The sequence below is a fragment of the Xyrauchen texanus genome, chromosome 25 (genome assembly GCF_025860055.1).
Source record: "Xyrauchen texanus isolate HMW12.3.18 chromosome 25, RBS_HiC_50CHRs, whole genome shotgun sequence".
NCBI classification, from domain to species: domain Eukaryota; kingdom Metazoa; phylum Chordata; class Actinopteri; order Cypriniformes; family Catostomidae; genus Xyrauchen; species Xyrauchen texanus.
This window is the reverse complement of record NC_068300.1, coordinates 42221455-42246809: the sequence shown is the minus strand read 5'-3', so window position 1 is coordinate 42246809 and position 25355 is coordinate 42221455. Positions and strand designations below refer to the sequence as shown.

General features: G+C 37.1%; 1 protein-coding gene across 1 annotated transcript in view; it reads right to left on the bottom strand.

Moving 5' to 3' along the window:
• Positions 1–9838: 9838 nt before the first annotated feature.
• The window catches only part of syn2a (synapsin IIa), a 15929-nt gene continuing 412 nt past the window's right edge, over positions 9839–25355 (bottom strand). The window contains exons 1-11 of the mRNA XM_052091710.1: positions 25332–25355; positions 19055–19112; positions 18887–18978; positions 17231–17387; positions 14629–14718; positions 14464–14526; positions 13804–13946; positions 13641–13715; positions 12482–12584; positions 10776–10913; positions 9839–10673 (exon numbers count right to left, since the gene is read on the bottom strand). The exon at positions 25332–25355 is cut by the window's right edge and continues 412 nt beyond it. Of these exons, the coding sequence (XP_051947670.1) occupies positions 10539–10673; positions 10776–10913; positions 12482–12584; positions 13641–13715; positions 13804–13946; positions 14464–14526; positions 14629–14718; positions 17231–17387; positions 18887–18978; positions 19055–19112; positions 25332–25355 (1078 nt within the window). The 3' untranslated portion in view covers positions 9839–10538. The remainder of the gene's footprint in view (positions 10674–10775; positions 10914–12481; positions 12585–13640; positions 13716–13803; positions 13947–14463; positions 14527–14628; positions 14719–17230; positions 17388–18886; positions 18979–19054; positions 19113–25331) is intronic.

Below are 25355 nucleotides of genomic sequence, written 5' to 3'. Positions count from 1 at the left end.
TGTAAGTGAAGCAAACAGACTAATTGTATCAGCACCCCTCTAGATCTGGCCCTGATTTAGTCTAAGCTAAATGTGATTTGAGTTTATTGAGTGCTTGTGAAAACAACAAGCTCGGTAAGATGCTACCATTGAACAACTGGGCCCTTAACACCCATCCACCATTCAGAGCCTTGTGTATCTGATCTGTTGAAATAGGGGATAGGTACACTTTATGGAAAGGAAGGGAAAGTAGGTCAGTAGCAAGAAATTAGGGCAGGTTTTAGCATTACTGAGCAACGATAAGAAGAAACCATCATAATGTCATGCTAAGGGACCTGCTGTTTAAGTTGATCTGAACATGCCTTGTAGAAGTAAAGATGGAGGGTGTATATAATACCTTGTTTGCTTGACAGCAGACATTTGATGGCTGACATTCCAGAATGTTTCAACAACATTTCAAGTATTAAAGTGGTAGGCAAATGAATTGAAATGGAATGCATAGACTATCTATTGCCAACAAAAGCCTTCATCAGCCAATTAACAAGGACAATTGCATCTATGTGAACTTCTGCAATTAATCAAGATGGACTTCAAAGACTTTGGTCATTAATCTTACAGTTCAAACACAATCGATGTTTAATCACTGACCCTTAACACTTAGTTTAATCATTTTAAACCATGATTTTACATATACATAATTAATATTTACATTACATTCAAAATGTTAGCCAGAGGGGAACTGGCCCCCACAGTGAGTCTGGTTTCTCCCAAGGTTATTTTTCTCCATTAATCCACATCTTATGGAGTTTTGTGTTCCTTGCCACATACAGCTTGCTCACTGGGGTTATTAATACAATTATCATTTAATTACTCAAACTACACAATGATGACTCTAAGACTTTATAGACATTACAGTTTTATCTTCTGTTAATGTCTGATCTTCTGTAAACCTGCTTTGAAACGAGGTGTGTTGTGAAAGGCGCTATACAAATAAAATTGACTTGACTTGAATTGAATTCAAGATCCCTTATTTATGCTCTGGCAATTTGCTTGTTCCGGTGTGGGGTAGGACTCTCCTTCAAATGGATGCTCTGTTGTTAAAACATACCTTTGGGATGAATTGTAACCTCAGTCAGCACATTATTGAGAATCACTTATTGCCTGTCAAATCTTCATTGTATGGACCCATGGGTTGCTTAGGTAAAGAAATGGGCAGGCCACTATACAGTACAAATTCTTGCTGTGTCTTTAGAAAAACAAACTGACACATGCACCCAAAGTTGGGGTCTGTGGTTATGAACAGCTAGTTATCCTTTTAGTTTTCAGTGATATCAGTTGAATCACGGAATGTAGTATTGTAGATTGTGAATGTAGAGACTCAAGATATTTTAATTCCCAGACACACCACTCTGGATGAGCTGTTTATCTCAGAGGTCTGGCAAAATCATGATAGTTACCTCAGATGCCCAGTCATAGTTTTCCAGAATAAGGATGTCACTATTCCATGTACTATGAAGAGTAGAGTCTTTTAATCCCTTACAGGGGCCAATCTAACCCTAATCTAGTAATCTTTCCTAGATTTGGCCAGTGGCTATCCACAGTGTTCCATACCATCCACTGGGTGGTGCTATGATGATTATAATTGCCACGGGACAGTTTTCTGGTTCCAGCCTGCATAAAAAGCTATATAAAAGCTATCCAAATGGAGAACAACCATTTTAAATTGAGTCAAAATGAGTTCAGGCTTAACTTGTGCAGAAGTTGGCTGTCATAACAACTTGAAGTTAATGATATTAACGTAACTAACCTTTGGCCATTGCTTAATGTCATCTACCCACTTGCGTGAGCCATTGTTAAATGACGGTTGTATTCCATTTGGATTATTTGAATGATGATATTGTGTAATTCTTTCCCAGCTTTGAGACTCTTTTGAAGCATTTAAAGTGCTGGGAAGTATAGCACAGACATTTAATTTCAAGGTCATGATATAATTTGTAGAAGCAGACTGGAACCACACAATCACATTGATAGTGTTGCTTTTACATCTTATTGCTGCAGATTTGAGGATAGTTTTGTCAAATGTGTTGCTGGGCATTTACTGGGAAGTCCACAGTGATTTTAGAGTTGGATGAAGATCGTGAAGAAACATTCCAACGTCTGAAACACAATCTTTTGTGACCTCGTGTAAGGGTGTACATACCTTTCTGTGTGTACATAAGTTAGTCATGCAGGGTAAGTAGTATTTTCTCAAGAGAAGATATTTGGTCTGTTTATTTATGACATCCATCATTATGAGTGCAAAATGTCCCTTTGCAGTTCCATTAAGCTTAAGATTCTGACCCTGGAGTAGTCACTTACAAAAGAGGACAGTGAATATTTGCTGTATGCAGGTGAGCTATTTGCAGACCACCAAGTTTGGGGCGGTTTGGGAGCTTTGAAACGGGTCATATATTGAAGTCAAGGATTTTCCAGGGTCCATGGTGGATATTGCATCAGGAATTACAGTTCCAGTGCTTGGTCGCAGAATCAAGATCATCAAAGTGTGAGGGCAACTACTGTACTTCAGCCAGGGTGTTACTGGTCAAATGTACAGAGAAATGTGAAGAAGAGTCTGAGCTCTGTGTTTTGGCTGACCGAGTTCACCTTGGTGTGATCAGTCTCTGGGAGTGTCTAGGCCTCTTAGACTGTAATTGTGGTTATTGATTTCATCATCTTAGAAAGGGTGTGTTGGTCTTCACTGATGTCTTCACTGATGTCTCCAAATTTATCCAGACCAGAGGGCCAATGGCATCTGTTCTTACAGAGATGTGTGTTCATGTTTTTTGCCACTAGTCTCTCCAAAGGGGCATCTTTGAAATATTTCTAACATTTGTGGGGGCGTGGTCGAGCACCGGCTTGTGAATGGAGAGCGAGAGCGGGAGATGAGAAAGATAAGGAGCATCACCTGTCAATGGATGTCTCTAACAGCTGTTTGTCATTGCACTGAGAGTGGAGACGGAGTTAAAATCGAGCCAGATGCCAGTAGCGGGTGAGAGAGACTCGCACACACACACCTGCTGAGTCTGTGTGGCATGAGAGTGTAGCGAGAGAGTGATTTTGTTCTGATTAGTAAATAAACATACTATTTGAGTTGAAGTTCACCATTCCCAATTCCTCCTTTCTCGCCCCAAGAAACGGATTCTTTTACAGGGATGTCAGAAGAATCATATTATGTCCTACCATCCTCAACAATGTAAGTGGACAATGGTTCCCAAATCTGTTCTGGTGCCCTCAACACTGTGGAATCTGAAGTGGGGGAATCAGTAGAGGACCAGGTGAGAGGGCATTAAGTCTGTATTCATTATGCAGTGAGGGAAAAAATTATTTGATCCCCTGCTGATATTGTACGTTTGCCCACTGACAAACAAATGATCAGTTTATCATTTTAATGGTAGGTTAATTTGAACAGTGAGAGACAGAATAACAACAAAAATTTAGAAAATGTAGAAAAACGCATGTCAAAAATGTTATTAATTTTATTTTATTTTAATGAGGGAAATAAGTATTCGACCCCTCTGCAAAACATGACTTAGTACTTGGTGGCAAAACCCTTGTTAGCAATCACAGAGGTCAGACGTTTCTTGTAGTTGGCCACCAGGTTTGCACACATCTCAGGAGGGATTTTGTCCCACTCCTCTTTGCAGATCTTCTCCAAGTCAATAAGGTTTCGAGGCTGATGTTTGGCAACTTGAACCTTCAGCTCCCTCCACAGATTTTCTATGGAATTAAGGTCTGGTTACTGGCTAGGTCACTCCAGGACCTTAATGTGCTTCTTCTTGAGCCACTCCATTGTTGCCTTGGCCATGTGTTTTGTGTCATTATCATGCTGAAATACCCATCCACTACCCATTTTCAATGCCCTGGCTGAGGAAAGGTGGTTCTCAACCAAGATTTGACTGTACATGGCCCCGTCCATTGTCCCTTTGATGTGGTGAAATTGTCCTGTCTCCTTAGCAGAAAAACACCCCCAAAGCATAATGTTTCACCTCCATGTTTGACGGTGGGGATGGTGTTCTTGGGGTCATAGGCAGCATTCCTCCTCCTCCAAACATGGTGAGTTGAGTTGATGCCAAAGAGCTCGATTTTGGTCTCATCTGACCACAACACTTTCACCCAGTTCTCCTCTGAATCATTCAGATGTTCAAACTTCAGAAGGGCTTTCTTGAGCAGGGGGACCTTGCGGGCGCTGCTATTGGTGAGTTACCAATTGTTTTCTTGGTGACTATGGTCCCACCTGCCTTGAGATCATTGACAAGATCCTCCTGTGTAGTTCTGGGCTGATTCCTCACCATTTTCATGATCATTGCAACTCCACGTGGTGAGATCTTGCATGGAGCCCCAGAGCGAGTGAGATTGACAGTTCTTTTGTGTTTCTTCCATTTGCGAATAATAGCACCAACTATTGTCACCTTCTCACCAAGCTGCTTGGCGATGGTCTTGTAGCCCATTCCAGCCTTGTGTAGATCTACAATATTGTACCTAACATCCTTGGACAGCTCTTTGGTCTTGGCCATGGTGGAGAGTTTGGAATCTGATTGATTGATTGCTTCTGTGAACAGGTGGCTTTTATACAGGTAACAAGTTGAGATTAGGAGCACTCCCTTTAAGAGTGCTCCTAATCATGCTAATCTCAGCATGTTACCTGTATAAAAGGCACCTGGGAGCCAGAAATCTCTGATTGAGAGCTGGTCGAATACTTATTTCCCTCATTAAAATGCAATCCAATTTATAAAATTTTTAACATGCGTTTTTCTGGATTTTTTTTGTTGTTATTCTGTCTGTCACTGTTCAAATTAACCTACCATTAAAATTATAGAATGATCATTTCTTTGTCAGTGGGCAAACGTGCAAAATCAGCAGGGGATCAAATACTTTTTTCCTTCACTGTATATATAGCGCAAAATAATGATATTTAGAGGCCTTTAAAGCACAGCAGAGCCACCCGATGAGAATGGTACTCCCTGCAGTGTTGGGTCAGCGCTCACAGTGGATTACAGCGTCCAGTGCAATTTTGAGAAGTTCTCTGTATAAAAGCACATGCTTATTAGTCATTAAGGAGCACACCAAACTGATGTGGATTTTTCCTTCGGTTAAGTTTGGGATTTAGGGTAGGGAGAAACACTTTATTAATCAAAATGTGTCTGGGAGAAAATTGAATTTGCTTTTAGTGCCACACAGTAGATATTTAAACTAGGAACTGCCACAATACTGTATTGAGGACCACATAATATCATTTTGCAAAAATATCATCACAGTCACAGATTTTTCAAGAGATCAGGCTGCCACATGTTTATTTGCTTAGTGTTCTTTGAATTGTTTCAGATGTTGTTGTTTTATTTATGTATTTTTTGGAATGTGAATAGTGATAGGGGGCTTATTGTAGTTTTCTGATGGGGTTGTAATATTTGTATTTGTACGTAAGGTCCCTGAACTCTTTAAAATTTGAATATCAGTTGTATAATTGTTTGAGGAGTTTGCACACTTATTCAACCAATTGTTTAGTCCTTTACACCTTAAATTTATGCACTGATGAGCCAAAACAATAGAATGCTTAATATTCTATTGGTCCTCCGTGTACTGCCACAACTGCACCAACCCACCAAGGCATGGGCTCTATAAGACCCCTGAAGGTGTCATGTGGTATCTGGCACCAAGACATTGGCAGCAGATCCTTCAATTCCTGTGAGTTGCGAGATGGAGCCACCGTGGACTGGACTTGTTGGTGCAGCACATCCCATAGATGCTCAGTCAGATTGGGCAGCAAGTCAAGTCAATTGTATTTGTATAGCGCCTTTCACAACACACATAATTTCAAAGCAGCTTTACAGAAGATCAGGCATTAACAGACGATACAACTGTAATGTCTATAATGTCGATGAATCATCATTGTGTAATTTAGATAAAATACGATTGTGAATCGTGTTTAAAAATAAATAATTAAATAATAATTGTATTAATAACCCCAGTGAGCAAGCTGAAGGCAACTGTGGCAAGGAGCACAAAACTCCATAAGATGTGGATTAATGGAGAAAAATAACCTTGGGAGAAACCAGACTTACTGTGGGGGCCAGTTCCCCTCTGGCTAACATCATGAATATAATATAAATATTACTTGTGTATATGTCAAATCATGGTTTAAAATTATTAAACTAAGTAAGTGTTAAGGGTCAGTGTTTAAACATCGATTTTTTATGAACTGTAAGATTAATGACTATTGTCTTTGAAGTCCATCCTGGATTAATTGCAGAAGTTCACATAGATGCAATTGTCCTTGTTAATTGGCTGATGAAGTCTTTTGTTGGCAATAGTTAGTCTATGCATTCCATTTCAAGATCGTAGTCCATCAATAGATGGATGTGATGCAGGCAGAGATCAGGGATTTCAAACACAGTTCAACCAGGCTGGTAATTTCGGTGATGTTCGGTGTGGTCCATCCTAAATCCAAGGTTCAGACAATGGCATATGAAGTATCCCATGTCTTATGGTTGGAGTTGGCATCAGTTCATCCTCTGAAGTCCATCATAATAGACCGAAGTGATGTTTGGCTGGCACCGGCTGCATTAAGTCATCATCATTCAGCGACACATAGCAGTGGAGTCCAACACGAAACAGGAATGGTGCTGGATCCAGCTGGTTCTGTTGACCTCAGGATAGGAGTCCCGAGGGTGAGACAGGGAAAGAAGTCAAATAATATAAGCATAGATGCCGTTCAATTTATGGCAGATTTATAGATCATGATCAATGTATCTGGTTCTGGTTCTGGGAGACCCAACTAAAGCAGCCTAATTGTGGGTTGGAGGATAAATTAGGTGTATGCCTGGCTAAATAGAGGAGTCTTTAGTCTAGACTTAAACTGAGAGAGTGTGTCTGCATCTCGAACAGTGTTTGGGAGACTATTCCATAGTTTAGGAGCCAAATATGAAAAGGATCTTCCTCCTTTAGTGGATTTTGATATTCTAGGAACTATTAATAGGCCAGTATTTTGCGATCTTAATGAGCGTGTTGGAATATAGCGTGACAGAAGATCATTTAAGTACTGCGGAGCTAAACCATTCAAAGCTTTGTAGTTAACAGAATTTTAAAATCAATACGGAATTTAACAGGTAGCCAATGTAATGATGATAAAATGGGGCTAATATGGTCATATTTCTTGGTTCTCGTCAGCACTCTGGCTGCTGCATTTTGAACCAATTGAAGTTTATTTATTGATCTTGATGGACATTCTCCCAGTAATGCATTACAATAATCTAGTCTTGAGGTCATGAACGCATAAATTAGTTTTTCGGCATCAGCAACAGAGAGCATATGCCTTCATTTAGCAATATTTCTTAGGTGGAAGAATGCTGTTCTACAAACATTGGTAATTTGATTTTCAAAGGACAGATTGGTTTCAAATATAACACCTAAGTTCTTCGCTGTTGAAGATGATGTAACAGTACATCCATCTAGAGTCTTGTAGTGGTATATTGAGTTTTTTGGTCCAATAATTAGAACCTCTGTTTTGTCAGAATTGAGGAGGAGGAAATTTCTGGCCATCCAATATTTATTTCATTGATACACTCTGCTGATTTGGAGAATTGTGAAATCTCATCAGGTTTTGAAGAAATATAAAGTTGTGTATCGTCAGCATAGCAATGGAAATTTATTCCATGATTCCTGACAATATCTCCCAGGGGAAGCATATACATGGAAAAAAGCAGAGGCCCTAAAACTGATCCCTGTGGCACTCCATATTTTACTTTTGTCTGCTAAATATGACCTAAACCATGCTAATGCCACTCCACAAATGCCAACATAATTCTCTAGCCTATTCAAGAAAATGTTGTGATCTATCGTGTCGAATGCAGCACTAAGATCTAAAAGCACTAGAAGAGAAATGCAGCCGCGATGAGATGATAAGAGCAAGTCATTTGTAGCTCTGATAAGTGCAGTCTCTGTACAATGATGAGGCCTAAATCCTCACTGAAATTCTTCATATATACTATTTCTCTGTAGAAATGAACATATTTGGGAGGATACTACCTTTTCTAGTATTTTTGACATAAACGGGAGATTTGAAATTGGTCTACACCTTGAACTCTTCATCATGTTCCTCAAAACCATTCCCGAGCAATGTGTGCAGTGTGGCAGGGCGCATTATCCTGCTGAAAGAGGCCACTGCACAAGGGGGGTACCTGGTCTGTGATTTATATGTAGGTGGCACATGTCAAATTGAAATTCACATGCTGGATACAGGGTTTCCCAGCAGAACATTGCCATCCTGATGCCATCACTTCCCCAGGTAAACTGTACCCACATGGCCGTCCACGTAAAAGAAAACGGTACTCATCGGACAAGGAGACCTTCTTCCACTGCTCTGTGTTCAAGGTCCTATTATGCAAAATCCACTTTTACATGGTGTTTGAACATAAATGTGTGTTGGCTGTGTGTGTACACAACCACCCTATAATGATAAAAATCCTCCCAGTCCTTTTTGTAATTTTTTTTATCCCTATTAATCATAAGCACTGTCTCAGAACAAGCCGATCGCAGATTCTGTACAAAGTGAAATCACTTTGTACAGACCCTGCCCATGACTGTTGACGGACACGGCCGACGAACATGTTTGTTTGTGTGTATTGTTTCGTTATAGCGCAGAGCGAATGTTGTAACAGTATTTGTGTGTGTTGCTCCTCCATCATTGCAAAACTGCTGAAAATACTCAACAACAAATGAATACATTTATCAAATAACCATTTGGAACTTCCTGGTTAATTCTCAAAGTTGTTACTTCTGACGGAGTCTCTCCCTCATTAGTGTCTGATTCCTGTTCAAATACATAGGGCTGAACACCACTATTTTCGCTGTCAGTCATATTGCTTATGGTGTCTAGTTATCCGCCCTATTCTGGATATGGAGCTCATTTGCATTTAAAGACACGCTCGCACAAAAACGGCTAGTTTTACTCCCACCCAAAAAATTTCATTTTCAACGTGGTACAATAAATGATCTGTAGGGTGTTTTGAGCTGAACCTTCACAGATACATTCTGGGGACACCAAAGATTTAAATGACATTTTGTGAAAAGGGGCATAATAGGTGCCCTTTAAACTTTTCTGTGACTTGAACCACAGTAGACCTTCTGTCGGTTTGGACCAGACGGGATAGCCTTAGTTGCCCTTGCGCATCAATGAGCCTCAGGCGCCCAACACCCTGTCGCCAGTTTGAGGCTTGTCCCTCGGACCCTTATCGGTAGGTACTCACCACTGCTGACCGGGAGCTCCCCACAAGTCTTGCCGTTTTAGAGATGCTCTGACCCAGTCATCTGGTCATAACAATTTGGCCCTTGTCAAAGTCACTCAGGTCTTTACTCCTGCCCATTTCTCCTGCATTCAACACATTGATTACGAGAACTGATTGTTACCTTATCATCTAATCTACAAAGACCTTGACATGTGATCTTGTTAGATGAACAACGTTATTCGTTATCTGTGAAGGGGGGCTAAAATGGCTTATAAAATGTAACAGTTCTGAAATATTCAAAACATATCTACAAATCTAGAATGCAAATTGTTCCATATTTTTTCATGACTTTTACGGTTTATGTATTATATTCCAACTAGCTGCCATAAATGAAAATGTGACACGCATATTGCTTTGTATAGTGAGCCTTGGGCTTTGGCTTATAATAAAGTCTGATCATATACAGTATCCCCACAAAATTATTTCAACATAACTTGCAAAGCAAACATACTGTGCATACAACAGACTAGGATGCAGACAGCATGAAATGCTACCAGCATCTGTGCCACACATATATATAAAACACTGTATTTCCAGGGTTTTATTTTTATTGCTTATTATTTATTTAATTTTCTGTTTTCTAATATGTATGACAGGAGGACAGAAAACTCAAACTGCCCCAGTTTTTGCCATACAAAAATGACTGATGCACAGCAATATTACTTCTGTCCATAGGGATGTAGCAAATACATTTTTTTCCCATATTTTATGACACATACACAATACTGAAGGTGCAATAACGATATCTAGAGTATTGTAACAGTGATGTCAACAAAGAAACACAATTCACATCTCACCTTTCAACAACACGTCACACACATTTGCCCATGCAAAGAAAGAGTTCATTTATGTTATATAATCTCCAGACAGTACTTCCATATGTGTAAATATACTGTACACACAATAGCTAACAAACCATTTTTAAACACCATTTACAATAAAAACTGAAATGTATAGACATAACAGAAAATAACATTAGAAATATACAGTACATGAGGAAAGTGTCACTAAACGCTATATAGGCACAAAATGCTTGTTTGGCATGAAGAAACAAGCGCATCACAGAGACACAAATGCAACCATTACAAGTGTACAACAGTAAAGCTCAACAGTACAGACTGAAACAGATATCAGGCCTAAACTAAGACCCATGTCCTTTCACAGAGAACACAACATCAGCTCTCTGAATGTTTGAACCCAACCTCTAGAGTTTGATTCGTTTGAACCGTCTTAGTCTTGTTAGTTCGCCTGGACTAATTTTGGTCCCACTGCGACACCATTACAGTCAAGAATGTACTGCAAACAACCTTGAGGAGGAGCTTTCTGAGGTGCGTCATTCTTCACATCTACCACAGTGTCTTTCTCAACAGCATACTGAAAGAAACACACACACACACACACACGAGTGAGAGTGAGACAGTTGCACCAGACATCATCTGAGCTGCCCACATATGCTCTATTGTTCACATCATGTACCTGTCTTGGCTGAAAGGGAGTTGCACTCTTGGGGTTTTGTTTTATAACATGGTTCATTTTGGCAATGACCATGTCTGCTATGAGCTGCTGGTCTTCAGCCTGGTGATCCCCCACTAACGGCATTGACGAACCCATTACCTAATCAAATACAAACAATTATTGCTAAGATTACATTTAGCAGATGCTTTTATCTAAAGCCACTTACAGTTGTGCAGAACAATAGCAGTGATTCATCCAACAAAAGGGGCATCAATATAATAAGTGCTGTGCAAGTTTCACATTTTAAAGAACATGAAGGTAGTGCATTAGTATGTATGGGTTAGAGTAAAATATAACAATTCAATTCATATTGAGATACAAAACTTTATGTCCCAGAGTAGGGAAGTGCCTGAAGCCGAACACCTTATTCAGAAAGGCACAAATAATGACTTCAAAACAAATAACAGATTCATCTGCATAATATAAATAAAGATTTGTGTGACTGATTATCCAAGAAGCACAAGGATAAAGTGACATGTTAAATAAACATATGCGAACCCTAAAGTGTAAACCTCACGCACGTGTGATTCAGATGGGATCGGTGCGGTCTCTGATACTTGTGCATGTCTGGTGCTTATATGAATTAAGATATGACATCATCTACACTTTCCACTTCTTGAAATGTCAGCGTTAATGTTTCACACGATTCACACGTGATTCTCATGTATTCATTTATAGTTTTTTAAAGTTGAACACATTTATATCTACATCAGCGAGAAGGTTTAAATGCTCCATAGAGAATTCCTCTATTAGGAATATTCCTCCTTATGTAAAATGAAGCAACTGAAACATGCTCTGTCTTTTCTTCTTCTTCTTTAAACTGGGCTAAATTTGGAAATGTTAAGTGTTCTTGAATTCTGGAAAGACACTATATAAATGTAACATTTGTATTATTATTATTTAACTTAATAATGGTGTCCTATCCTAAAAGTTCCTCATAGATTTACAACACGGTCACCTGTTTGATTTTATTTTAATGTTTGAATTTGTATTTAATATTCCCTGCCTTCAGAATCATTTTGTTTTACATGCACAGACAAATGAAAATTCTGTCAATGTCACATGACACAAATTAGTCACATTATTATATATATTATTATTATTATAAGGACTCTCAGTGTGTTTTTGCCCCACACCCTGTTGAAGGCTTTTTAGCCGTGATGTGTCAGTTTGTGGCTTTTACTTATTCTAGCCGTGGTTTCATAATGACTTTTGAAATGTTATACTAAAGTCTGAGTGCCTTGGTTATATCCTTGTTTCACAAGATTATCCCTTTTCCAAAGAGCACCAGCAGATACTGACTTTATACCCAAGTAGCACTGACCAATGAAACAGAAAAGCTAAACATATATACACTGAATCATCTTTTAACCCCCATTATTCCCAATCCCCACCCTGACCCTCAACAAATATCTCTGTATTCAAACTTGTGAATACACACACACACACACACACACACACACACACAATATGGTAAATCAATATGTTTACCCAACCTTTGAAAAGTGTGATTTTAGAGTGTTTATTTTCTCCAAAATCCATTGGGCCAATGGTGCAAACCATGTAGAAAGTCTTTAATCTGTTATCATGAGAAGCATTTCGTAAAGTCTTAGCTGATAAATATAAAGCTAGCATGTACCTCTTTTGAGGATGTTGTGATGTGTTACCTCTGTAATGTAATCTTTTCCATCTTTGCCATTAATAGCTTTAACGGCACAAATTTCAAGGCCCCCAAATATTTTGCAGCAGGTATCTACCCACAGCTTATACCTACAGAAACACAACATGATATGTCAATTTCTTGTAGTTGAAAGACAGCCTTCAAATTTTGACATTAGCTTTTGGGCTAATAGGTAAATCTCACAAGGGCATTTTCAAGTCTTATTTTACCGCAATATAAATCAATCAAATAAAGTATGTAATTAGCCTTCAGCGTCAGAGGATCATGAAGATTCTCTGCACTGTGGCATTTCAAGACAATTAATGACATTCAGGACATATATTCATTGCTTGATTACCAAAAGGTTAGTGGGTTGTGACCCAAGATATGTAATATTGTGTCGATTTATATTTCTGCTTCCAAAAATCTTGTTTTTATGACTATTTCATATCTGCTGGATATAAGTTTACTATAACATGATATCTATTTCTTTGTTTAATACAAGACAAATGAGCACTATATTCATAGAAATGACGACTATATCATGTGGATTTTCTGCACAATGATGGTGAATTATCAGTATCACATTTGCGTGTACACATACAGTACATGCTGTATAATTCATGCGATTTGTTACCCAAGGCAGCGCTGTTGTTTTAATGATTGACTTGATTTACATTCCACATTAATATTTGACAAAGAAGTAATGTGGAAGTAAAAGAGATGAACTGTATGATTGGGTTTTTGTCATTTGTGTGAACTACTGAAATTCTTCAAGTTGTGCGTCTATTTAGAATCAATAAGTATATTATATATATGTGTAGCTCATCCCATACAATTTCAGCGTTGAAGTATTAAGTCCAATTCTAACACTGGTTGCATCATCTCATTGATATATTAAAATTAAACATCACAATATAACTTGAAAGGTGAATATTTGACACTATCTGGGCACAGGGCCATTCTTAGGGCGTGCAACAGGTGCACCAGGCCCTACGCTTCGGGGGTCCCTGCAGCGATCGATACCAAGGGGGACTCCTGAGGAAGGCGATCGCTATCGCTACGTGATCAAAACTTCTTTAATAGTTCTTTAATATTTTAAGGTAAAATATGACGTGGACATTTCAATCAGTTTTTATGACTCATCCTAATATTCTTGCAGTTACCTGTCTGTCATAGCCACCTGTTCCACCATAGCAGTACCAGTGTTGGACTTCCAGTTTCCTGACAGTGATGTTCTCCTATGAAAACAAATGAAATCATCTGTCAAGAGCAGCGTTTACATCTGACGTGTGTTGAGAAGCACTACAGAAGAACAGGGTGACTCACATGTAAGCTTTGTAATCAGTGCCGATCTTCTGAATCCTGATGTCATATTTGGGTTCAATGAATGGTTCACATGTGCTGTAGGTCTGAGTGATGGCCACCACACTCGCAATTTCCTGAAACTTTGTGTGGTTCTCCACTTTCACCTTAAAACAACACAGAAAATACATTAGAATTGTTTACAAATAAGTGTCTTAAACTCCACCTCCATTAGTAGAGTTAATGTAGGCAGTAACACTTTACCTTTAACAACATAATCACCAGTGTAGACTGGTTCATTTCTGTCAAAAAGTAGTGTAATGCAATACATCAGAAACTGATTTTCAATGAAGTTAATAACATTTAAGTTCATTCCTAGTGCTACAAATACTAATTCACTTCTATTATTTGCATAGAATGTACGTGTGGTGCTTAATGTATGGCGTCCATGCAACAATGAAAAAGGAAATATACAGTACACATTTCTTTTAATTTGCTGTAATATCATTTAAAGTAATTAGTAATGTGATTACTTCTTGATGAAGTATATAGCAGTGTAATCTGATAAAAATGTAGAGAAGCATTTAGTAATTTCTAATGGATTACTTTCTGGAGTAATTTACCCAACAGTGATGAACAAACATTCTTTATTTGACAGAAACGATTTCAGTTTTTAATCTTTACCTTCCCCACACCAGAGTGAGCGTGCCCGATTTTCACCACAACAGGAAACGTTGGCATGGTCACCTGGTTCGATTCAAACAGAGATTCATTTTGGTATGTTCTTCATTAGATTTAGAAATTGATCATATCATTGTGGAAAGAAATGATTTCGGGATAATCTCTTACCATTTCTTTATAGTTGGGATAGAATGTCTGTTCAATTAACGGAAACTTCTCCTGTCCGAGTTTCTTGTACGTGCTGATGAGACGTGCGAACTACAGACAGCAGATGAGTTTGGAGATCAGATATCTTTCAAATAGAGATTGACCGGTAATCAAAGTTTCTGATATTTTTCAGATATTCAAGCATTTTTCCTTAATCTGATATCGTTTTTGTAATATCGGATCTGGTGGGAGTTTCCGAAATTGCACACAAGACGGCCATTGCAGCAGTGAGTGTGAGAGGGAACAATGCTTAGTGTTGTCCGCAGGTAAAGTAACTTGCTTTTGCACTGCATTGCTTAACATAACAGCCATTCATTCTCTTGTGAGATTTGTTACATAAATGCCGGCTGTGTAGTTTAAACGCTATGAAACAGATGAACTTGCATAAAGAAATCCCAAAGAGTCTCAAAGATGCAAACATTACTTCACATTAATCATCTCAAACAGCCTTGCATGTTGGAAGTATGACGGTTTAATTGAATTCTCTGTTGGCTGTGCTCTTTAGTTTTGTATCAGGTTAATGCTCGGACATGTTCTAACAGAACCTTGTACCAGTGCAGCTTTAAACAGGATCCACTTGTTTTGAATTCCCTAAATTATATTAACATTTACTATTAAAACGTTATTTAGCTATGAATCATCATCTACATAAATACAGCATCTAAAATTGCTTTGTGTCAGATTACAATATTTGTGTGTTACTTTCTTCAAGACAGAATGCAGACGGGCCGCTCACTGTAAAATACACGATCCCTGTGCCTGAATATCCATACTTCCCTATTATATAGTATGCCAAAAACAGTATGCCAGTAGAGTAGTATGTCCGAATCCATAGTATTCATTACACAGTAATGACACTTTTCCACTGCACGTTACGGTTTGACTCGCCTCAACTCGACTCGCTTTACATTTCTGAGCTTGCATTTCCACTGCAGTTTAGTGCCTCCTCAGCGTGGGTGGGATTATAGGCTGATCGTCATAGTTGCACCGCATCTACTGCTGTGACATCATCTTAAACATGACACAAACTGACCAAAACAATATCACGACCGCTAGCTGTTAGCTACTAGCTCATTATGCTCCATAAAGCAGTGGTTGCATGGTGATTTTACACAAATGTAACAATTAAATTGGCCTGTTGTTTTAGAAGCAAGCTTCAAGTAGCTGGTTAACTAAATAAAGTGAAGCTTTTAAGCAGAGTATAGAGTTAATGTAACAAAACATACCATCCTCCATCGTGGCTGAGTCCAGGGCACTCTCCCTCCCATTGATCGCTGGTTAAGATAGAGTCATTTGGTCTAACAACTTCCACTTTTCCTTGATGGTTCTGTACTCACTTTGAAGTTTTTTTTACTCTTTTCTACACTGTTGGTAGGTCCTGTGGTAGCTGTGTGGCCAACAGCTGATACACTTCCTCAATTCAAATGTCGCATGAACAAATGATCCTGCTATCGCTGTTACTTACTTTAAAACTAGCGGGTTGATGTCGTGTGTCGGAATCCAGTGACGCTGGTAGTGACGGTTCTCCCTGACCAATCGGTGATCTGCAGGATTTTGACATCACATTTAGTATCGGCTCGGCTCGCTTGGAACCTCGACCAAGGTGGTAGTAAAAAAAGTATCAGATACCAGGTACTATCCACAGTGGAAAACCCCAAAAAAGCGAGTTGAGTCGAGTTGTACCGTGCAGTGGAAAAGCCCCATAAGTAAGAAATGCCCGGATGACCTACTACTTCCGGCGGGAATCCGAAGTGTGGAGCGGTTGAACACTTTCCTATCCCACAATGCATAGGGAGCTGAGGAGACGTTACATTTGGATAAATAACAAATGGCGGAAGGCTGTTTTCAACAGCAAGTACTGTACACACAAAACACTTTGCTCATTGTGCATCACTGGCACTTGTTTAACCGATCGTGTCATATATTCTGGTCACGGGACCATGCGTACGTTTCTGGATGTTAGTATGTCCCAATTCTTTTCATACTGCCTCTCGCATAGTTAAAGAGTGTACTGTTTTACTGGCCGAGAAGTGTGTTTCTCATCTGTGTCACATACTGTGACAGTACAGTTTCGGACACAGGGAATATGTCAGGTTTGTCAGCAGGTATTTTGTGAGGCAGCAGCTATAATCTTGAGACCGACAAAACATCATTAATAATTCTAATGCCATTCGGGATGGACTCTGTAATCACAGCGATGCATTTATTATTGTTTTTTTTTACTTTTCTGAGAATGTATACTTATTCCAGTGAAATATTTGCCTTTTAAAACTAGTTTTGAATGGAAGCTTACAGTCCCTTGTTCTCTGTTTGAAAACATTAGTCAATTTATTTTGCCTATTATATATTAAATATATTATTATTGTTCTAGTTATTATATAAAAAGCATGGTATGTGATTATTATTGTAGTCTAAACATATTTGCACATTTTTCTCTGTTGAATATTTTCACTGTAAAATAAAAATGAAAAAATCGCTTCTGGATATCGGTCTTCGGAGATAATCGGCATCGGTCGATCTCTACTATCAAACATCATGTCAGATTGAATGTTCTCAGACTCACCGCCCAGGGTTTGTCACAGAGGTTATAGATAGACTCGAGAGAGTTGATGCTGGGGATCCCAGCGTACTGTAGACCGATGATGAGGTTACGGAAGTCCTCGTTCTCTGTCATGCTGAAAGCGTGTTGTCGGATCAGCACAAAGTCAGGCTTCAGTGACCTACAGGGCATTCACATGTGATTCACTTCATTTGGTCGAGGGTAAGCGTGCTTTGAATGCTTTGGGATCAATCTATGGGCCATTGACAAAGAAGGGTGTCTGAGTTTATATAAATGAGAAATCTTTTAAAAATCGAGTTTAAAACACATATATCAAGTTCATTGAAATGTAATCTATGTAGTCTATGTTGGTTTCATACATGTTAGAAAAACATTCATAGCATTTTCTAAAATGATTTAATGACTGTACAATGTCATGTGGTGTAATCATTAAGTATAAGGTATATAAATACTTCCATTGCACAAACATGAAATATCAAATATCATGAATGCTTGAGTTAAGAATGTCAAAACGTTTTTCTCAGGGTTACTCCGTTTGACTTATACATCAAAATGTCAAAATAGCTGATATTTTCTGAAGGGTCTAAAGGGTCTCTTTCAAATATTATTAATATTTTAAAAACTATTGTTTCACTACTTATTTTTTTAAGAAATAATAATAAAAGATGAATCTGCACTACTCAAGAATTTAGCTTTAAATGAGACTTTACTTTTTTCTTTCTTTCTTTTCTTTTCTTTTTTTGTTGTTGTTGCTGTTTTTAGGAATGGTTACACCACATGAAATATTCATCAAAGTAGTGTTGAGCAATTGTTTTGAGTGAATTGCATTTTTGATGTATTTTTAATAACTTAATAAATCCAAATGGGCATCAAGTCATAAACCTATATAATCTATACAAATATGAATACATATCAAAATACAGTGTCCATAAGAAGTATGTGGACACTTCAGAAACACTTGTTTGCCATGTCTTTGTATTGAAGAAAACACAATATTAAACCAAAACAAAATACAACAAAATACATTTTGGGTCATAATGAAAGTTATTATAAACTATTAGCAACACTTGTGATCGGCAGGTGCTGTATAATGTCTCGAGTGAAACTGCAATTGTGGTGTTTTGGATATGTCTCTGAACACTTGAGGGCCATTTGTGTAATTTCACAGTGAAGCGTTGTCTTGGTGACAAGCCAACCACATGATTTTGAATGGGCTGTTATCATAATTTCCCTTTATTGTATCTCAGTGCAATAATACATCCCTTATATGTGACACATCCAATCAGTTCTCTCTGAATGGGGTTCATTTAGCTTTCAAAATGACTAATGCTACAGAGATTTTGCTAGCAGCTATTATACATTACACAATTACAGATATTGATATTATTTATTTCGATTAAATACAACAGTTATTGTACATGTGAGCTGTGAAGCAGTACAGTGTGAAAGAAACCTGTCATTTCTCACACTTAAACTTAAAAGATCATCATTTCCACATACTGTGGATTCATTGTCAGATTTGGTCGCATTTATTCAGAATCTAAGCTTTCAAACAATAGCACTTATGCCTGACTTATGTATTCCAGAAACTTGAACATTTTAAGTGTAAACCTTTTTTCGGCGGGTCCGCAGAGTTGAAGAGGTTAATGCAAACTTTACCTGACAACTTTGCTTCCATTCTGCAAAAACTGCAGAGCCACATTACATGATCCGTTAGCATGAGCCATGACACTGATGTCACCAAACTCAGCCTGAAACACAAGAGATCAATCAATCAATAACCATATGAATAATGAATACATTGATATGTTTGGTTTTGCAGCTCACCTGTTCAACTTTAATATCATAATCTCCATTCAGTTTTTTCCCTCTGAAGAGCTTAGCCCTGAACGAAAAGAATATTGTTATTTTCATTGTTTATGATTCGTTTGTTCTGTTCAGATGATGATTTGAAATAAAATGGTCAAGATGTTTTTTTTATTTAAAATAAGTTGCATTTATCAATGTTTGCTAAGATATATTTCACATGCAAATGGGTATAATGTGTTTTTTCAACATGAAAATGTACAATATAAAGCGGTTTGGTTTGCTGTTGGCAACGGAGAGTTTCGACTACATGAAGAGAGATAATAAATGTTATTGGATTATTGGAAGTGAATGTACAATAAAATGTCAAATAAATATGGAGATGGAGGAGGGATGCCGAAGAATCGTTGCTGGAGAGAGGTATTAGCCTTTATATACTCTAGTGGTGACTGCAAGATTAGATGAACGGGTAACACTTTAGAATACTGTAGCTTACTTAATGCATAGCTAATAAGGAATTACTGCAGAACTAATAGGTAATTCTTCATTAACACTTAAGTCACTACTATTAACTACTATAAGTGACTAGCCAACTTACCTCAGGTAGGTTTATGATTTATATACAGTATAGTGTGTGTGTCTCTTGTTTTCCTCAGCACATATCACATTACATTTGGGTAAATTATTCCTGTATGTAAGGCAATGACTGAGGGGAAGGGAACATACAGGGAACCCATGAGTAATTAATAAAGAATTACTACATAATTATGAGGGAATTACTTACAACCTGGAACAGTATTCTAAAGTGAAAATACAGGGAACCCATGATTATTTAATACAGAATTACCAGATAATCATTCAAAAATACTGTTCCAGGTTGACACACACACAAGAGACACATACACTATACTGTATATAAATCATAAACCTACCTGACGTAAGTTGGCTAGTCACTTATAGTGGGGATGGGGTTCCATTCAGTTGTTGATTTCTGGTTACAGATCACACTCACAAAGCAATTGACCATACAGGCCAAAACTACTAAATTCACTGTAATGACTCATTTTGGGAGTGTAGTAATTCCACGAAATGCATATTGCATTTCCATAGTAATAATAACATTAGAAGTAAGGAAGAAGAAAGGGCCACAACCTGATTGTAATGGCTAATTGTTATGATATTATTGTAATTGTAATTAATCGACTGTTCATTAGTAGTTACTGAATAGTTATTTCTCCTGAAGCTGAATTAGTAGATCATTAAAAGTAGTTCATCAGGAGGCATGACTGAATTCAATAGTTATTGATTAGCTAATTGTTACTTAACACAACTATAAAAAGCTATTACATACTGATTAGTTAACACATCTTCCTTAGTAGTTAATAGTAGTGACTTAAGTGTTAATGAAGAATTACCTATTAGTTCTGCAGTAATTCCTTATTAGCTATGCATTAAGTAAGATACAGTATTCTAAAGTGTTACCGATGAACGCACACCTCCTGAAATTGAGTTTAGAAGTTGGACTTTATTATTTATTAAGACCGGTAACTGGTCATATTTCTTCATCCTGTGTTGTGACAATGTTGAGTAGATTACTTCTATGCATTCTGGTACTGATTACAAATGAAACAACTAATGTTGTAATCAGTAAAATAATCTTTTAGAGAACACTTTTAGGTATCTGATTACTTTTGGATTACTTATTGGATGTTTTGCTTAAATTCTATTTAAAGCGTAAAAAGTGCCAATAAACAATCATTTACACGCTTTCATTAAACAGAAGTAAACATCAGTTTGCCCCGTAATCCGATTACACACATTTTACAAGTACTTAAACCAGACAGCACATAGTCCATTACTACCCAACACTGTCATAATAATGACATGTGTAACGTAAACTGAGAACCTGAGCTATGAAAGAGCAACATCTGAGCAAGAACATTTTGCTCTGGGAAAAACAAACAAACGAAAAAGGTTTTATACGCGTGAAATCAGAAGATTCTTTACGATGTCAGCTCCCTAAATTCATTGAGGAATAAATCAACCCATTATATAACTCTGTACAGTGGTGAAGACACATCTGTTTGTCTGAATGCTGGTTATGTCATTTTTCATGTTGCTGAAGCTGGACTGAAGGGAAATGTTCATGCTGGCTTCAAATCAGTGGTCAACCTCTACAAACAAACACAAAACATAAGACTAACACTCTACAGTAAGATCAATGAGGAGGATATCAATCTTTCGGATAACCATACGGAATATATTCTTAAGACTGAACAAAACAGCATGACTGTGAATTACATTATTTTGTGGGTAAGCTGATTTATAAAGAATTATTGAAATATGATTTTATAACCAGCTGCCAAATGATCCTGATGCTTTTATAAATCCACACGCCGATATTTTCAGGTGTCTTATAAACCTGCACAGAGTGATGCTCATATTCAAGAATCACCCCTCTTCATATTCATCTATCCAAGTACTGTATTTGAGTCACAACATCTGCCTTATATTGTTCATTTATGATGAATGCAATGAAGACACTGCTAAATACCACCAACACAGATTATATTTCATACATTATTTGTTCAATTATTTAATAATGCAACAATCAGTTATAGGGAATTCTGTGCCACTCTAGTTTCTATGTAAATCAGATTTTCACTTATTCTTTAAATAATACAAATAATGTCAAATATGAAGTAAAATTTTAACTACAGTTAGAAATGAACAGTACTTTAACAGCACTTAATAATATTTGTAAATGTAAATTTGAACATCTACTAATACATTTTTAAAATGTAATGTTAGGTATTGCAGTAAGCCTTGCACTCAACCATGAAAATTGTACTGTGATCAAGTACTTCATAAATTAACCAAGATTAATAAATGTGGTAAAACAAATGGTTTATTGTTAGTTCATGATACCAAATGCATTTATTCACGTTAAGACATTTAACCTTATGGTAAATTGTTACCAATATGAAATACTTAAAGTGAGTTTTGTTAACAACACAATGGTGATTATAAAACTGGGGGTAATTAAGAAAATCTAGATTGTTATTTGGCTGAAAATAACAGTTTTGGAAAGTATCTTTGCCCAAGTTTGGCATGAGGAGGGCATATTGTCCAGCAGTCTGGTTACTATGGTGATCTGCCATTAGCAGATATTTGTAAGGTCAATCTACAGCATTTGGTATAATAGTGATAACCACACAAATTCTTTTGACTTGTCCCTTTTTTTCTTTATAATTTGGTAACGTTTTTTTTTTTTTAAAGAAAAGGAGGGACTGCAGACAAAAAGATTTTTTGTGGGGATCAACATGCTGGAATATTCTTTTAAGAGAGCGGCAGTTACATGATGATGGTGTCCTGCTCAAGAACAGTGCTGAGATCTTTCATTGAGTTTCCAACTTGTAATTATGATGCAAACGTTTTTTTACGTAAAATGTAATTACTGTTATTCCAAAATCTTGGCTAGTAATTAAGCCACTATTCTCCCAGTGACATTTACAGCTATAATTCAGCGGTGCGGCTGTTCTTCAGCTAACACATCAGATCTGCAGTGAACTAATTGTTTCCCTGTGAAGAAAACTAGCAATACTCATTGGCATTGGACTGAAATCTCAGTGGCTCTTCAAGTGCTCAGTCACTCCTGTTTAGAATTGATGGCAACCCTGATTCTGACTATTAAAGTGTCCCAAATCACATTTTTGCCTGCATCATTAAAATGTCATTGTCATGCCGTTCTCAACTCAGTTCTGATGATTCTGTCACATGCTCTGCAATCTTTGGATTTATCACGCATGTTAAATATACGTTTAGTTAGTTATACAATCATATTCATATTTTAGATCCCCTGACCCAACCCCATCTTTAAACCTAACCACTAATATAAGACAAATATAACCAATCAAAAATATAAAAGACATAACAAACTAATAGAAGGACAGTCACAAAATAACTCACGAAACAACTCATTCTGCATTTGCAATTGCAATCTACAAGTCTTTTGAAACTTTTGATAGCCCCATGTGAGGAACAGAGTAAAACTGATGGTTTTAATCACTTTAAATATTCCTCTCTGTGAAAATACATCCAAACATTAGATTTTAGCAATCATTCACATGACAAGATTGGTCACATGACACGCAAGACCCAATGGCATTTGAATGATGAGTTGAATATACGGCATCAGAGTGACATTAAAGTAGTGCAGGCAAATGAGAGTGTGTAGCTATATTTAAGGCATGTGCTGCATTTGATGTGCAATGTCTTTCTCGCCATTAATGAAGTACATTCTTTAGGTATGCAGTTGAGTAGTACAATCCGGGAATGTAGTCATTGACGTGACCCAAATATATGACCAAAATCTAAATAACCAAACTCAATTTAAGCACAAGGAACAACTTTTGGTAACACTTGTAAACATTAGTTAGTAACATTACAGTAGTTAACATGAACAATAGCTCACAATGAACAATACTATTTACAGTAGTAGGGAAGGATACATAATCGCACACAGCCAGTGTGGAAGTCAACATACAAAATGGCTTACTTAAGAGATGACTCTGTATATTAAACTGGGAAAGAAGAAAGCATTTTAATATCTAAAAAATAACTTTGGCTTGAAATATATTATATTACATAGAAAAATGCTATTTGTATAATAAATGGTAAGCTGGTATGCTTCAAGCAAAACATTATTGTAGTTGTATTACACAGTTAATAGCTTTACAGGATTCACAGTTCAAATGAAATTGGATATTATGTAGAATAAATATAAGCTGTCAAGTGTTTATTGACAGTCAAGTCAAGCCATTTTTATTTGTATAGCACTTTCCACAACACAGAAAATAATGCTGTAATATCTGAAGTGTCTTAAAGTCCTAATTGAGCAGTTTAATTCATAAACCGTGATTGAAAATCATGTCTTAAAAATGATTTGTCTTTAGGCCCCCAGTGGGCCCCAAGATACACAAAACTCCATAAGATGTTAGTTAATGGAGGAATTAAACCTTGGGAGAAACCAGGTTCAGCTGGGGAAGTAAGTTCCCCTCTAGCTGTACAGCATAGTGTAGTGTAGAACAATTCTTGTTTTATGTGAGTAAACAGAGTAGATGTCAGAGATGCCAGCTTGGCTTGGAGTTAAACCCTCACAATAGAGAGACTGGCAGGTAACACTTTAAATGAATGTTCTGTTTGTTAATGGTTTATTATGTATTATAATCATGAATAAAACATGCTTTCATGCAATAATTGCCTAATAGTGAGCCATTTTTTGTCACTTGATATTAATGCTTAAAAATACTTATTCAATATTAGTAACCTGTGAAAGTGTACCTTAATGTAAAGTGGACACCTGTGAAGGATTTATTTAAGGAGTTGCCAACATTAGAAACGTGTCTACATAAAGTTCAATACGTATAATGGTCATCATCAGTGTTTATTAAATGCTGTGAACGAGCATGGAGACCTGAAAAGTGTCTTTGCAGAGGTCTTTAGATAACTAGACCTAGGTAAAAGCATTCTTTTGATATCAATGCGACAAGGAAAGTGACAAATGTGAGGCAAGAAGACATTACAGTAATGAATTTAAACACAAAGCGCACTGTAGCTAAATGACATATTCCCTCCTTTTAATCACACTATAATAGTCTATTTTTGGTGCATTGTGACATAAATCACGAATAAGGGATTTTATGTTTTTGATTAATACAAGTATGCATATGTGTATTTATTAAGCATTTATAACATGTAAGTTAAAATGCTCACTATTTGAAAAGTATTGCGTGAACCTCTCCCTTTTTATTCATATTTTATTGTATTTTTATTCATTAAAAACACGTCAGTGATTTATAACGCATTTGCAAATGACAAGTCATTAATGAACCCCTTTATAAACCTTTAACAAAGGGAACATTCATGTAAAGTGTTACCAACGGGTTTAACGTCACTACATATCAAACACACTAAACACTACAGGCATATCAACCAGAGACACTTGTGGAGGGTGATTTATGCAGTGATGGCATTGCCTTTTTCCAGCCAAAAAATGCATGCAACATATGATATGCTCTATATATATTTTTTAGCCTATTTGGTTTATGCAACAAAAAACTAACACCACATTTAATGCAACATGAGCATAAGATATGCAACAACACTAAATAAGTGACACAATAAATACATTAAATGAGCTCAAATACATGATGCTACAAGATGCAAAATGCAGCCAAATGAAAATAAATCAGCCTCATCAGGGATCTTAAGTGAAGACGACATGAATCGCTCATACCAGTCCTGTTGTGGTTCATCTATG